The sequence below is a fragment of the Rhinopithecus roxellana genome, chromosome 4 (genome assembly GCF_007565055.1).
Source record: "Rhinopithecus roxellana isolate Shanxi Qingling chromosome 4, ASM756505v1, whole genome shotgun sequence".
NCBI classification, from domain to species: Eukaryota; Metazoa; Chordata; class Mammalia; order Primates; family Cercopithecidae; genus Rhinopithecus; species Rhinopithecus roxellana.
In genome coordinates, this window is record NC_044552.1 from 1,906,382 (window position 1) to 1,920,987 (window position 14,606).

The 14,606-nt window shown below is 41.4% G+C and overlaps 1 protein-coding gene across 7 annotated transcripts in view; it reads left to right on the forward strand.

Annotated features, from left to right (window-relative positions):
- Positions 1-14,290, forward strand: part of KIF13A (kinesin family member 13A) — a 234,687-nt gene extending 220,397 nt beyond the window's left edge. For 2 of the 7 annotated variants that reach the window (XM_010352723.2, XM_030928768.1), the window contains 3 exons: positions 285-436; positions 7,158-7,949; positions 11,862-14,290. In XM_010352723.2, the coding sequence (XP_010351025.1) occupies positions 285-436; positions 7,158-7,949; positions 11,862-11,882 (965 nt within the window). In that variant the 3' untranslated portion in view covers positions 11,883-14,290. Of the gene's footprint in view, positions 1-284; positions 437-1,125; positions 1,231-7,157; positions 8,413-11,861 lie in introns of those variants that run through there. The other 5 variants (XM_010352715.2, XM_010352719.2, XM_010352721.2 and 2 more) reach the window with 3 other exon arrangements.
- Positions 14,291-14,606: the final 316 nt, after the last annotated feature.

Here is a 14,606-nt window from a genome sequence, read left to right on the forward strand (position 1 = left end):
TCAACCCCTGGGGCTCAAGCGATCTTCTCGCCTCAGGCTCCTGAGTAGCAAGTCCAACAGGTGCACGCCACCATGCCTGGCTATCTGTTTGTTTATTTTTTTACGGACTGGTCTCCCTATGTTGCACAGGGTGGGCGTACATCTGTTTTAATGTTTAGCCGAATATTAGCCTATGAATTTCATTGTTCTCCTAGATATTCCCATGGCTGGGTCATTGCCTCATTTCCTATGTTTTGCTTCAAGTGTTCAGTATCTGTAACCTCATAACTTCTCATCTTCTCCAGGTTGTACATCAGAGACTCCTCATGCCTTAACCGTCAGCCCTTTTAAAGCATTCTCTCCGCAGCCGCCAAAGTTTTTCAAGCCCCTGATGCCTGTAAAAGAGGAGCATAAGAAAAGGATAGCCCTTGAAGCACGGCCTCTTCTAAGCCAGGAGGTAAATGCTTGACTTGTCTGTACTATGCAGAATAGAGCAGAGTTGTGTCGCCTGTGAAGCAGCAGTGTGCATTAACAAGCTGAGTGCTGCATGTAGACATGCATGGTCATCACTCCATGGATCCCGTTCTGGAATTCCTCTTTCTCAAGCATGCAGAGTCATGGTAGAATCTCTTGTTTGTTGTTGCTGCTATGGTTTTATTTTTTTGTGTTTATGCCTTTTCAAAGTATTTTTTTATATTTCAAGTGAGAAAGATGTTTTCTAGGTGTTTTGAAAAGATTAAAGGCCTTTTTTAAAAGTATTTTTCTTTTTTGTCTTTTTGGGATTACTAATTTTGTTTTTTATAGAGATAGGGTCTTGCTATGTTGCCCAGGCTGGTCTTAAACTCCTGGCCTCAAGTGATCCTTTTGCCCCAGTCTCCCAAGGCACTGGGATTACAGGCGTGAGCCATTGTACCTGGTCAAAAGGCTGTTTTTTTAAATAAGACTAATTATGCTTTTTGCCACAGAATCTGTTTATTCCTGTCGTATTTCTCCAGTAGTTTAACTCTGGCCTGCAGAATTGGCTGCTGCATTACTCACATGTAATAAGAGTGTTAGCACTGCTTTTCTAACTTGCATGTACTTAATATGTATTTTGGCCGTTGTCGTCTTTGTGTGTGATGCATCTGTGTGTCTTAACCTTTGCAGAGCATGCCTCCACCTCAGGCACATAACCCTGGCTGCATTGTACCCTCAGGAAGCAATGGCAGCAGCATGCCAGTAGAACACAATAGCAAACGTGAGAAGAAGATTGTAAGTTCCGGAACCATTTCTGTCATATTGCCTGGTGGTGGGTTTAAGGCCCTTTCACAGACAATCATCCAAGTGCTAGAAAAAATTAAGTCTTTGTCTTAAAGAAAATAAAAGGTCTTTGTCTTAAAGAAAATTAAAAGGTCTTTGTCTTGAAGAAAATAAAAATGTGACCATTGGTAAGGATATTTTGCATGGATGTGGCCATGACCTACAATTTTATTTTATTTATTTATTTTTTGCTTAAGTTTATTTAGAAAAAGGGAGAAAGGCACTTTTATTGCTTCTGCTCTTTATAAAAAGTGTAACAAAGAGATCTCTTTAATACCGAAATCTTTCTAATGTGCCTATACATATTGCCCAGATTCTGAAGTTAATCTACCTAGAGGAATTGCACTTACGGGGAGTAAGTAATCATGCATTTAGCTGTGGATATGTTTGGAAGCTTTTTTATGTTGCCTGATGCTATTGCCAAGATAATTCTGTAGTTAGAGCTGCACTAAAGTCTATCATAATCACCCTTCATCATCTCACTGTCTAGGGTAGCCTCTGCTAATTAGCTGGCAAAATATATTCCAATACCTTGGTGCCAGCCTTGCATTCAGGATGGCTTATGTATATTTTGCCACAGATAGGTTGAAACTCTACCTGCAAAACCTCATTCCTTAGCACTTGGTTTTAAAATTATAAATTTGAGATGTAGTTTTAAAAACACTGCATACCAGACACCTTAGGTTATAAATTATACCTCAATTTACAAAAAAAAAAAAAAAAACCTGTTTATTCTCAAGCTTGGAAAGAATTCTCTAATTTTTTTTGTCTCAGCTTTCACCCTCCTGTGGCTTCCTAGGCTTTGAAAAAGTAAAACCACCTCAGGGAGACAGGAGACTGCTTGATGTTTATGTCACATCTGATCATCTCTATTGGGAAGAGTGTAGAGAGTCTCATTTCCCAGTGACACCCTGTCACACCCATTCCCAGTGCTCATTAATGTGAGATCCTTTAACAGTTCCTAATGCACACTGTGTGAGAACTAACTAACTGCAGCTGAATCCGGATGTGCAGTTGGCCACCCACCTGCATGCTTGGGGTGCGGGTGGATCTTCAGAAACAACCTTCTCATTCCTAACGTGAAGAAAGAAGAAAAGCACCATTTTCCCTCCATTTCTTCATCTCTCTTCCCCTCCTCTGCCTTTGGTTTCTCCCTGTCCCTCTATCCCAATGCCCCATCCTAGTTCTTCATGGAGAAGAGTCCGCACATTAATAGCTGCTCCTTCATCTCTCCAAATCTTACTGAGCTGTTCCCTCACTTACCTGACCACCCCCTGCTCAATTAATAAGGGCTGCAGTGTGGGCTAAAAAGGCCAAATGACTAGTTTGTTCCCCTGCCAATTCTCTGGCTCTGTGTCTGATTGGATCTGGTTATTGGCATGCCACTTACCCCTGTGGTGCATAGCCACTCCATTTAAACCTATTGCAACAATACATTTTGGTACAACACCATCAAGAGACTGCTGGATGACCCTTCTGGACTGTTCAGCAGATAGTTTCACAGTTCACAGAGCTAGGTTCATGTTTTCTTCAATTTCCCTTTGATATTTTAAAATAAAACCCATCTTGGGGCTTTCAGCTAGCAGAGGGAAGGATGAAACCAGATTCCCTTGACCCAGGAAGTCTCGAGCAGCAGTTAGACTCTGTGACTGAATGCACCGTGGAGTACAGTAGGGAGGATTTGATAGTGTTATTGTTCTTGCTGGAGACTTACTTGAAAAAGCTGTCTCGACTCTCCATAGGAAACTGGCTTGCTGAGCACCCTGCACCCAAGAGGCATTTGGGCTCTTTAACTCATTCCAGATAGCAGTTTTTCAGGGTGTTTTGGTAGAGTTTAAGTGCATTGTTCGTTTGACCTGAGGTTCTTGTTTCTCTTTGGGAAACTTTAATTTTATTTTTTCTCTTATAAATGGGTATAAACTGTTTTCTTCCTTTGTGACTAATTCACGTTCTTTTCTCTTCCACTCTTGCACAGTCAGAGTGACTCAGTTCAGACTGATCAAGAGAGTTTGAAATCATTCTTGAGAAGGACAGTATCAAGGCATTGTTCCTGTTATTGTTTAACCCACCTAATTACCATAGTAACTTAGATGTACTTCATGTCTCGTATGATTAAGACAGAAGCAACAATATGCTTTTGGAGTCTTTTTAAGTCATAAAGCATAGAGAATAGCAGAAAGTCAGTGATTTTTTTCCCAGTATCCACACAACCCTTCTATTAGGTCTTGCATAGATAGCGTGTGATTTATTCCTCTCGTTTACAGAAGAAGAAACAAAGGGTTATAATTCTTCAGTAACTTCCTTAAGGTCTCACAGTTTATGAGAGCGTAAGACCAAAGAGCCCCATTCCTCAGCATAATTGAGGGGACGCCAGTGACTCCAGGTGCTTCCAAAAATAGTGCAGTTCCAGTATGCCCTGCAGCTGCTCTTCAAAGGGCTCGCTCCTCAGTACCATGGACAGAAGTACTGGAGCCCTTGGCTGGTACAGTTCTGCAAACAGAGACCTCTGGTGAACAACACGATGTGATTGTAATAGGAGTGAAAATTGCATTAATCAAGGAAACTCCTTACAAACAGTCACTGCTTTAATGTGGATTTCAATCCCTTTTTAAAATCAAGGTGTTTTCTCTATAGGTAAACATCAGCTGCATAAGTTAAATTGCAAAACTGAAATGAAGACTGTAGATATAGAGAAGCTTGAGAACTTGACTCCATGTACCACTTTAGATAGGCTTTTAATTATCTTTGTCCTTAAGACATTGTAGGAAGGTGCTTAGTTTATTCTTCTTTAAGATATAATGAGAAATGATGTTTCTGGTATAAAAAGTCTAAACCAAACTCCCTCAAAATACAAGTTCAAGCCAATTAAATCCTCCCTTAATTGGCAATAACTCTTTCAATCTCCTTTTAAGTATTGGAAAATGTTTAATCTCTACTAAGTTTTCCTTTTTCTGGAATAAGCTGTCCCTACTGTTGTAGTCTTTCCCTTTGGGCTTTTGGGTTATTTTCCCCACTGTGAACTGCTCCCTATTTGAACTTTATCTCTTGGGGCTTTGTAGATTCTTAGTTTTATTAATGTCATTCTAATCCTTTAGGAATAATTTATTATCTTTGATAAATGTACAACTATTTCCACTCAAATTCATGATTACATATTTCATTCAGCAAAATTGTATTTTAGGATAACAGGCCTTTCCTTGGTCTCAAGAAGAAATAACTTCAAGTGTATAAAGGACTCCAGATTACTAATTCTCATTTTTAAATTTGATTTTCCTTGCAGTAAATAACTTTTTAGTAATTAATTATAGTAAATAGTAATTTAGTAATTAATTGTATCAGGTATGCTTGGACTTGGAGAATTGTGTTTCTTTGCCAGCTTAAATCAAAAGGAAATAGAAGAGATACAAACACTTGAAATTTAATTTTGTGCCAGGTGCAGTGGCTCACACCTGTAATCCCCGCACTTTGGAAGGCCAAGGCGGGCAGATCGCCTGAGGTCAGGAGTTTGAGACCAGCCTGGCCAACATGGTGAAATTCGTCTCTACTAAAAATACAAAACTTAGCTAGGCGTGGTGGCGGGCGCCTGTAATCCCAGCTACTCTGGAGGCTGAGGCAGGAGAATCTAGAAAATATAGGCAAAGGCTACTGGTTCAGACAATTCTGTTTAATCTTTGTTCCTTCACCAACATTCTCCCCAACCCTAGGAAAGAATTTTCCACCCCACTTTTTTGATAATACTACTTAATTTAGAATGCAGATAAAGATAAGATGGGAAGAGATTAGTGTTGCCAAAAATTTTGTTTTGCCAGTTTCAAGAACTTTATCACTGATATTTGATATTCACCTTTGATTAACAGCTAAGGAATTAAGATCGCCAATTCCTTTACACATTTATTTTCAGTCACATTTTTACAACTAAGTTATAAAAACTAAATTATTTTAAAAGCTGAGAAGCATTTAAAAGAGTATTAAACTTTTTTTGAGGTATGTAGAATCTTGAGATGCAAAAGAAAATATTACTACTAATCTAAACAGATGAAATTTATGTTCATTTGTGAACACATATTTACCACGCCTTGAAGATATCGCCCTCCTCCCACACACCTTGATTAAAATGCAAATTTATGGGCCAGATACAATGGCTCACACTTGTAATCCCAGCTACTCAGGAGGCAGAGATTGGAGGATTGCTTGAGCCCAGGAGTTTGAGGCTGCAGTGAGCTACAGTTGCATCACTGCACACTAACCTGAGTGACAGAGCGGGACCCCTGTCTGTAAATAAATAAATAAAAAAAAAATAAATCCTAGCCGGGCACTGTGGCTCATGCTTATAATCCCAGCACTTTGGGAGGCTGAGGCAGGTGGATCACCTGAGGTTGGGAATTCGAGACCAGCCTGACCAACATGGAGAAACCTCGTCTCTACTAAAAATACAAAATTAGCCTAGTGTGGTGGTGCACAGCTACTTGGGAGGCTGAGGCAGGAGAATCACTTGAACCTGGGAGGTGGAGGTTGCGGTGAGCCAAGATCACACCATTGCACTCCAGCCTGGGCAATAAGAGTGAAACTCCATCTCTAAATAAATAAATAAATGAATAAATAAATAAGTAAATCTTAAATATAAAATAGGTAAATTAACAAAATGCAAACATAATGAGTAAAGTTGATGTTTTGGTTCCAGGTCTTTACCTGCACCTAGTAATTATAATTGTACAGATGCTTTAAACCGGATGACCAATGAAAGAAAGCTGTTTTTGAGGTGCTTAAGTTTACCTGTGAATGAAATTTTTATCCATCCATGCAGAGTCCAGGATTGTTCTAAGAGCAAGGATGCAAAGTTGTAATTCTCTGGGGAGGGACCATGCCTTCTTTTGCTCACCATTGCTATTCCCAAGTCCTTAGGACAATGGCTGCCATGTAGTGGATGTTCAGTGTGTATTTGTTGAATGAAAGACACATTTCAAAAGCAATATTTGCGATTTCATTAGGTGCTTCAGAGATTAATTAGAAATGGCTAGAGAGTTTATCACTTACTTTATTTCGACTTAAAATGCCCACATTTTTTCTACCAAATATAAAAGAATCATTCATTTGAAGAGAAACTGGGGAATTGGTGACACCCACTTTTGCATGTATTTACCAATTTTTATGAACAGGGTTTGAAAACTGTTTTACAAAGGAGATTTTCATTTAAACTTTACTATGCCTTTTTCACCTTCTAGCCAAACCCTCTACTCATACTTCTCAAAAATCCTAGAAGACGGTAATTGTCAGATTGTTAGTATTTTATAGCCTTACAATATTTAGCATAATATAAGAATGAGTGTTGAAATTGTGTTTTTTGCCCTTTTGCAGTTGGGTTCTTTGTTTTACTCCCTTTTCCCCCATAAAATAGCTGAGAAACTTTTTACAAATTACCTTAACCACCTGCACTTTGCTTCCCAAGGTGAAGATTCTAAAGACAAATGGAGTGGCTCTTCTCTGCTTCTGCCTGTTTCTCTGCTCATTTAATGAGAAAGAGAAAACATCACAACTAAAAACTAATTTTGAATAACTAATAAAATGTCCACTGCATTTCAGTTCCATTCTTTCTCTTAAACCAGGGAAGGAATGATTTCTAACTAGCACTGAGTGAGCCTAAAAGAACTAAATCCCCTTCATATTAGATGATAATGGGGTTATACTCACAGGTCTCTGAGAATACTGATACACCTATATCTGCAATAGGTAACAAGATCTGGCCAAATTTGGAAAGACAAAAAGAAAACACTGAACACCATGTGAATGTGAATGCCTTTAACAGCCAAGTATTTAAAACTTATCTCAACAGTACAGTTGCTACAAGGAGCTAATGACTGACTTTTGCTTCACTTCTGTAGGACTCTGAAGAGGAAGAAAATGAGCTGGAAGCTATTAATAGGAAGCTAATAAGTTCACAGCCTTATGTACCTGTGGAGTTTGCTGACTTCAGTGTTTACAATGCCAGCTTGGAGAACAGGGAATGGTTTTCCTCTAAAGTAGATCTGTCAAACTCACGGGTCTTGGAGAAAGAAGTGTCCCGTAGCCCTACCACCAGCAGTATTACCAGTGGCTACTTTTCCCACAGTGCCTCCAATGCCACCCTGTCTGACATGGTGGTCCCTTCTAGTGACAGCTCAGACCAGCTGGCCATTCAGACAAAGGATGCAGACTCCACCGAGCACTCCACACCATCGCTTGTGCATGATTTCAGGCCATCCTCAAAGAAAGAGTTGATAGAAGTCGAAAAAGGCTTGGTAAAGGACAAGATAATTATGGTGCCACTCAAGGAAAACAGTGCCTTAGCCAAAGGGAGCCCATCATCCCAGAGCATCCCTGAGAAAAACTCCAAATCACTGTGCAGGACTGGCTCATGTTCAGAACTAGATGCCTGCCCCAGCAAAATTAGCCAGCCAGCCAGGGGATTCTGCCCCAGGGAGGTGACGGTAGAACACACCACCAACATCCTTGAAGACCATTCTTTCACAGAATTTATGGGAGTGTCAGAGGGAAAAGATTTTGATGGTTTGACAGATTCTTCTGCTGGAGAGCTTTCCAGTAGGAGGAACCTACCAAATAAAACAGGCAGCAAGACTGTCTCCGATGGGCTACACCACCCCAGCCAGCTGCATTCCAAGTTAGAGAATGACCAGGTAATAATTTCAGAGGCAGCCCTTTGGGTTATGTGCTGTCAGTGAGTATGTCTAACTGTATGCCAACCTCAGAGGCCCTTCACCGCAACAACTTGGTAGGAAAGATTCATCCAGATGTTTCTGACAGCAAAGATGAGCCCACAAAAAAGCAGGCTCACGTCCTGCACAGCTGTCTCTGTCGGAGAGCAAGTCTGTTTTGGGAACTAGAATGCAACTGTGAAATTATAGGACCAGTGGATTTTCTTTACCTGGTATATGGGTTGGTATTGAATTAAGTGTTAAGATGGATAAGGATCAATCTCATATTCATTCCCTGAGATGTTTAGTCACCAGCTTTCCCAAAGTATGCTGGTAGCATCTACCATATTTCATCAGATCTGTGATTCCTTTGATTATTATATGATCCATTGTTTTTTGTATCATTAACAAAAAATACTGCCAGGTAAACTTTATCATATCAACAGTTGTAAGACATCCCAATTTCAGAGATGGTAAAATGTGGAAAGAAAAACATATATATCGTAGAATTGGAAAAAGACAGTCATTTGGTTCCCGTAGGTGAAAAAGTGCTTTGGGGTGGTATAGGCAAATTCCACCAGCAGTTGAAGTTTGGATTTTGGAAGTAACTCAGGTTAGTTTATAATATTGGTTAATTTTCTCTCTCTCTTTTTTTTTTTTTTTTGAGATGGAGTATCGCTCTCACTCTGTCACCCAGGCTGCAGTGCGGTGACACGATCTTGGCTCATTGCAACCTCCACCTCCCAGGCTCAAGTGATCCTCCTGCCTCAGCCTCCTATGTAGCTGGGACTACAGGCACGTGCCAGCACACCTGGCTAATTTTTTTGTATTTTCACCATGTTGGCCAGGCTAGTCTCAAACTTCTGACCTCAGGTGATCCATCTGCCTTGGCCTCCCAAAGTGCTGGGATTACAGGTGTGAGCCACTGTGCCTAACCAATATTGGTTAATTTTCATATGAGAACAAAATGAGCTTTTGCCACTATTCCGAAGGAAAATCACAAATTACATAAATAAGAGATATTCTGCTTCTGAGCATTCTGCTGTGAAGTGCCACCATTGATTCCCCTTCACATTCATTTGTTTGGTCCCCCAACTGTAAAAGGTATGGGAGAGTCATGGTTTAGCAAAATAAAGAACTGACAGAGCTAGAAAGAGGCTTGGTAAAAGTAAGATAATCATGCTGCTACTCTAAACCTTTGTTTTGCTGAGCAAGTTATTCCATTGATGTGGCTTTTTGTCCCAACGCTTTTGCCCCTGCTTTCCATACCAGCCCTTAAAATTTCAGTGTATGGTCATTTATACAGCATACTCATTACTGAACTGCCAAAACCTAAACAGTCATCTCTGACAAGAAGAAAAAGACTTCCTTTCCTGACATAAGAATAATAATAGAGTCACTCACCACTGTTCTTGCAAGCAATACATGCATTTGTTTAGGTCTTCAACTTTCTTTACCTGGACTAAAGCAGAAGCTACACGGCTGGTATACATCAGCTTTTCAACCCTTGTTTGTCAAGAAGCCCAGTGTCAAAGACTCTTTAATTCTTTAGTGTAAGATTAAGTTTGCTTCGGCCGGGCACAGTGGCTCACACCTGTAATCCCAGCACTTTGAGAGGCCAAGGCGGGTGGATCATGAGGTCAGGAGATCGAGACCATCCTGGCTAATACGATGAAACCCCATCTCTACTACAAATACAAAAAATTAGCCAGGCATGGTGGCAGGGGTCTGTAGTCCCAGCTACTCGGGAGGCTGAGGCAGGAGAGTGGCGTGAACCCAGGAGGTGGAGCTTGCAGTGAGCCGAGATCACACCACTGCACTCCAGCCTGGGCGAGAGTGCAAGACTCCATCTCAAAAAAAAAAAAAAAAAAAAAAAAGATTAGGTTTGCTTTTCAAACCTAAAGGTGCTACAAACTCTAGGGGCAAGGAGGGTGTGGCAGGCCTCTTAAAAATTGATATTCATGGCCGGGCATGGTGGCTTATGCCTGTAATCCCAGCATTTTGGAAGGATGAAGCAGATGGATTGCCAGAGGTCAGGAGTTCGAGACCAGCCTGGCTAAATGGTGAAACCCCGTCTCTACTAAAAATACAAAAATTAGCCGGGCATGGTGGCACACGCTTGTAGTCCCAGCTACTTGGGAAGCTGAGGCAGGAGAATCACTTGAACCCAGGAGGTGGAGGTTGCAGTGAGCCAAGATTGCACCACTGCACTCCAGCCTGGACAACAGAGCAAGACTCTGTCTCCAAAAAAAAAAATTCAAATTCACCTGGGCTTGGTGGTTTGCACCTGTAGTTGCAGCTATTCTGGAGGCTGAGGCGGGAAGATCAGTTGAGCCCAAGAGCTCAAGACCAGTCTGGACAACAGAGCGAGATCCTCTCTCTGTTTAAATAATTTTAAAAATTAAAATTTAAAAAAAACTCAAATTCCCAGGAGTCACTGCCCTCCAGCCCTAAGATTTTGCTTTATACAGTGCGCAATAGGGGAAATAAGGTATTCAGAAACCCTTCCTTCCTCCCCATCCCTTTGCACCCCCATAGAGTAATAGGAGACGGGGTATCTGAGGGCCATACTGTGGGAAGTACTGCCCATGGAAGAGGGAGAAGGAGCAACAACCCCCTTTTTTTTCATTGCCTAGATTCTTTAGAACCCAACAGGAAAAGATAAGGATTGGAAAGTTTCCAGAATAATGCGTTCCTCCCAGAGATCATGGTTTAAAGTGAAGTTTACAAACATTATATCAAGATGATGGGATTATAGAGATTTTTCTCCTTTAAAGAGATTTTAGCCGAGCGCAGTGGCTCACGCCTGTAATCCCAGCACTTTGGGAGGCTGAGGCGGGTGGATCACCTGAGGTTGCAAGTTTGAGACCAGCCTGACCAGCATGGAGAAACCCTGTCTCTACTGAAAACACAAAATTAGCGGAAGTGGTGGCACATGCCTATAATCCCAGCTACTCAGGAGGCTGAGGCAGGAGAATCTCTTGAACCCGGGAGGCGGAAGTTGCAGTGAGCTGAGATCGCGCCATTGCACTCCAGCCTGGGCAACAAGAGCGAAACTCTGTCTCAAAAAAAAAAAATTTTTTCTTGGAGGCCGGGCACAGTGGCTCATGCCTGTAGTCCTAACACTTCTGGGAGTGCACGGCAGGAGAATTGCATGAGCCCAGGAGTTTGACACCATCCTGGGCAACATAGCAAGATCCTGTCTCTACAAAAATTTAAGATTTTTTTGATTTATAATGTTTTTACCACATTGGTTTTAATAAGTTGTTTCGACAATTTAAAATTTTTTCTGAGAGGCCAGGTGTGGTGGCTCACGCCTGTAATCCCAGCACTTTGGGAGGCTGAGGCCAGCGGATCACAAGGTCAGGAGATCGAGACCACAGTGAAACCCCGTCTCTACTAAAAATAGCAAAAATTAGCCGGGCGAGGTGGCGGGCGCCTGTAGTCCCAGCTACTTGGGAGGCTGAAGCAGGAGAATGGCGTGAACCCGGGAGGCGGAGCTTGCAGTGAGCTGAGATCGCACCACTGCACTCCAGCCTGGGTGACAGAGCAAGACTCTGTCTCAAAAAAAGAAAAAAAAAATTTTCTGAGAACCATAGTTTGACTTTTGTTCAAACCCCTGATATAACTTAGACTGCACATCCAGAAGTTACTATTTTTTTTTTTTAACTTTTACTTTGGGTGTTACTGTCATTACGTTTCCTAGAAACATCACCTCAGGGTTTCTATAGTGTGAATTCCAGCCCTGGATTCCATAATAAAACCAATCCTGTGGGTCCCTTTAGGAAGAGCCCCATGTGGTGGTTGTGGGTGGGCTGGGCTGAGAGTGGGTGCTGTGGGTGGGATGGGCAGATGGGGATGAGAAGCATCAACTCACCAGCCTCTGCATTCCAGGGAGGCACAACCTCACGGTGAGAGCAGCAAGCACCCCTTCCTCAGGCCACAGCTTGGCGTCTTTGTTCACCTGGTTACCTTGGGCAAGAACCAGCCCTATCTTTAAAACATGTTGCCGCCTGGCTGGACCTCAGACCAGAAGCTGGAGAATCTACGCCGTGCACTTCCTGGGCCACCTCCTTTCCCCTCCCCAGCGGGAGAAGCGGCACTTTGTCACTTGGGTGAATCAACAGCCTCTGCTTTTTCCAGAAAGCGAGAGAACTGAAAATCCTGGATTAACTAAGTGACAGTATTTTTGTTTGCACTTACTACACACCTCCACTGTATAGAAACCTCTGCAGATTCCAAGAGACTTTATTCTTGTACAATTTTAATCAGTTCTTACTGTAGAATCTGGAGTCAATGCTCTAATCTGTTTTTTATAAATAATATATATTATGTATATGAAATGTGTATCTATAGTATGTCTGGAGACAGACAAGGCTGCACACTAAAATGCAGATAAAGGTGATTTGTAGAAAATCATAAGGTACTGGACTTTGTTACAAAGCAACTTGGGCAATCTCTTATAACATGAGCAGATGAAAAATATTTTATTGCCTAAGAATGAGCTTGCAAATCCCTCTTTGCAGAAAAGGTTATAGAATGCTGTTCTTTATAACCAAAGAACTTACATAAGACAACATTTTTGCTGTCCACTCTTTTGTATGAACATGTATGTTTGACTGCAAGTTTGGTGCCATAATTCCCTTGGCTACCAAGCCACGTGCTGCCGTGCTCTGTCCTTTGTTTCATAAGCACACTGAGAAATCTCACAGCTATATTCTTTGGTCTTCCACCTGCCCCACCACCTGCTGACTTGACATTGTATTATAACTGTTGACAATGACTGGGGCTCTGACTCCATAGTTGCCTGGACCATGGCTCAGCCCAGCTGGGCAGGTGGAATGAAAACAGCAGTATTACTGTAAGAAAACACAAGGACAGCCAGGAGTTGTGGTGGGGTTGGTGGGGTGGGTGGGGTGGGAGGTGTTGATTTTTGTGTGTTTTTGTGTGTGTGGTTTTGTTTTGGATTGGTAGGTTTCACTGTGGTGTGGTTTTGCTGTTGTTATTTTGCTTGATTCTGGAAAATGCTGAGGAGATAGACTGAGCTATGAAGTGCAACGGTTCACACTTTACCATGTTTGCAGGAGATGATCGAATACAGATGACCCTGCTGTCATGTCTTCATTTGTAAAATTCTCCTACGAATGGAGACATTGAAGGATTATGTGTATGGAAATTTTTACAAAAGTCCTTTCTATCCCTATTCTGTAGATGCCTGTATAATCGGTCTGGATGTACAGCTATAAATGTGTTGTGAGAGCAAGAGAGAGAGAATGCGTACACAGCCTGCTGTACCTTTTTTCTTTTAAGTTCTTCGAGTTGGTAAATGAGTAAGATATTGGAAACCTTAATGAAAAGCTGCTGTTCATGATTTGTGTGTATAGTGAGCTGACTGTAGTATTTTACTATTGTCTGTTAAAAAAACTGTAATTTATATCCCCTTTCAACTTTATTGTGTTTAATTGGTACAGATTTCTGTGTGTGTGTGTGTGTGTTTTAGAATACAAACCGTGTAATTCAGATTTTAAAACATCAATTGTTTGTCTTTAATAATCCTGCCTTTAGTTTCAAATCTACCTTACCATATTTCTATGTGTGCATGTCTCTGTAGTGTTAAACAATAATAATATCAGCTAGCATTTATTAGGGGTCAACTGTGTATTAGGCACTGTTCTAAACATTTGATATTCATTATCTCATTTAATCCTCACAGCAACAGACCCATAGGTACTATGGTCATTAAGTGTTTGACAGGTGGAAAACTGAGGCAGAGAAGTTACTGATGGAGCTGTAGCAAAGCCAGGATGCAGGCCACACTTTGCTTGTCAGTCTCTGTGTTCAGCCTGGTGACATGTCATGGACGGACAGGCCTCTTGAAAACTGGGCACCTTCAGAGGACAGAAGGGTGGGTGAGTGTCACAAGTTCCAGACAGACCGGTCCCATCGTGGTGGAGGGGGGCTATCTGGAGCAGCTAGGACATGGTGTGTTACACCTGTTCACGATGCTTAAATCTTTGCAGCAAGCAGCAGTGCCCTGCCACCTGTGAAATAGTGGCTAAAAGTGGCTTATCATAAAAATCTTATCTAAAAACAGAATTATTACAGCATCTTTTCAGAAAAATGTCAGCTGTTCAAAATACCCGTTCTGAAGTTACAAGGAATTAGATCTAGCCTGTTCTGGACAGAAGCGTGCCCTGTATAGACTTCCATGGGAAAGGAGAGAAGGGACCCAAAAAAATCCCAAAACTTACTCGAATTTTAAAGAATGGGTTTGGAAAGAGGAAAGCAGCTATTTAATATTTAAATAAAAGATAACAACTAAATGTATAGTTCAAGAGAAAATGAACAAATATCATTTGCTTTGCTAGTGTGAGACCAGTGGTATTCAGGTCGGTGACATTGTCATCTGTCATTATGACTAAGAACAAACTGGGTTTAGGACATATTTTATTGGCTAGTTAGAGGCATGTGTTTAACGGTTATTTCCAAGATACAGTAGTACCAGTGTCAGCACATTTGTTGATAGTTTTTTGGACACACATTTTATCATAACAGAAATACAACCTTGTGTTTCTATGGCACCGACTTACGGGGAGAATAGCTGTTTATAAAAAGACCTTTGGGACTATGGCTCGAACT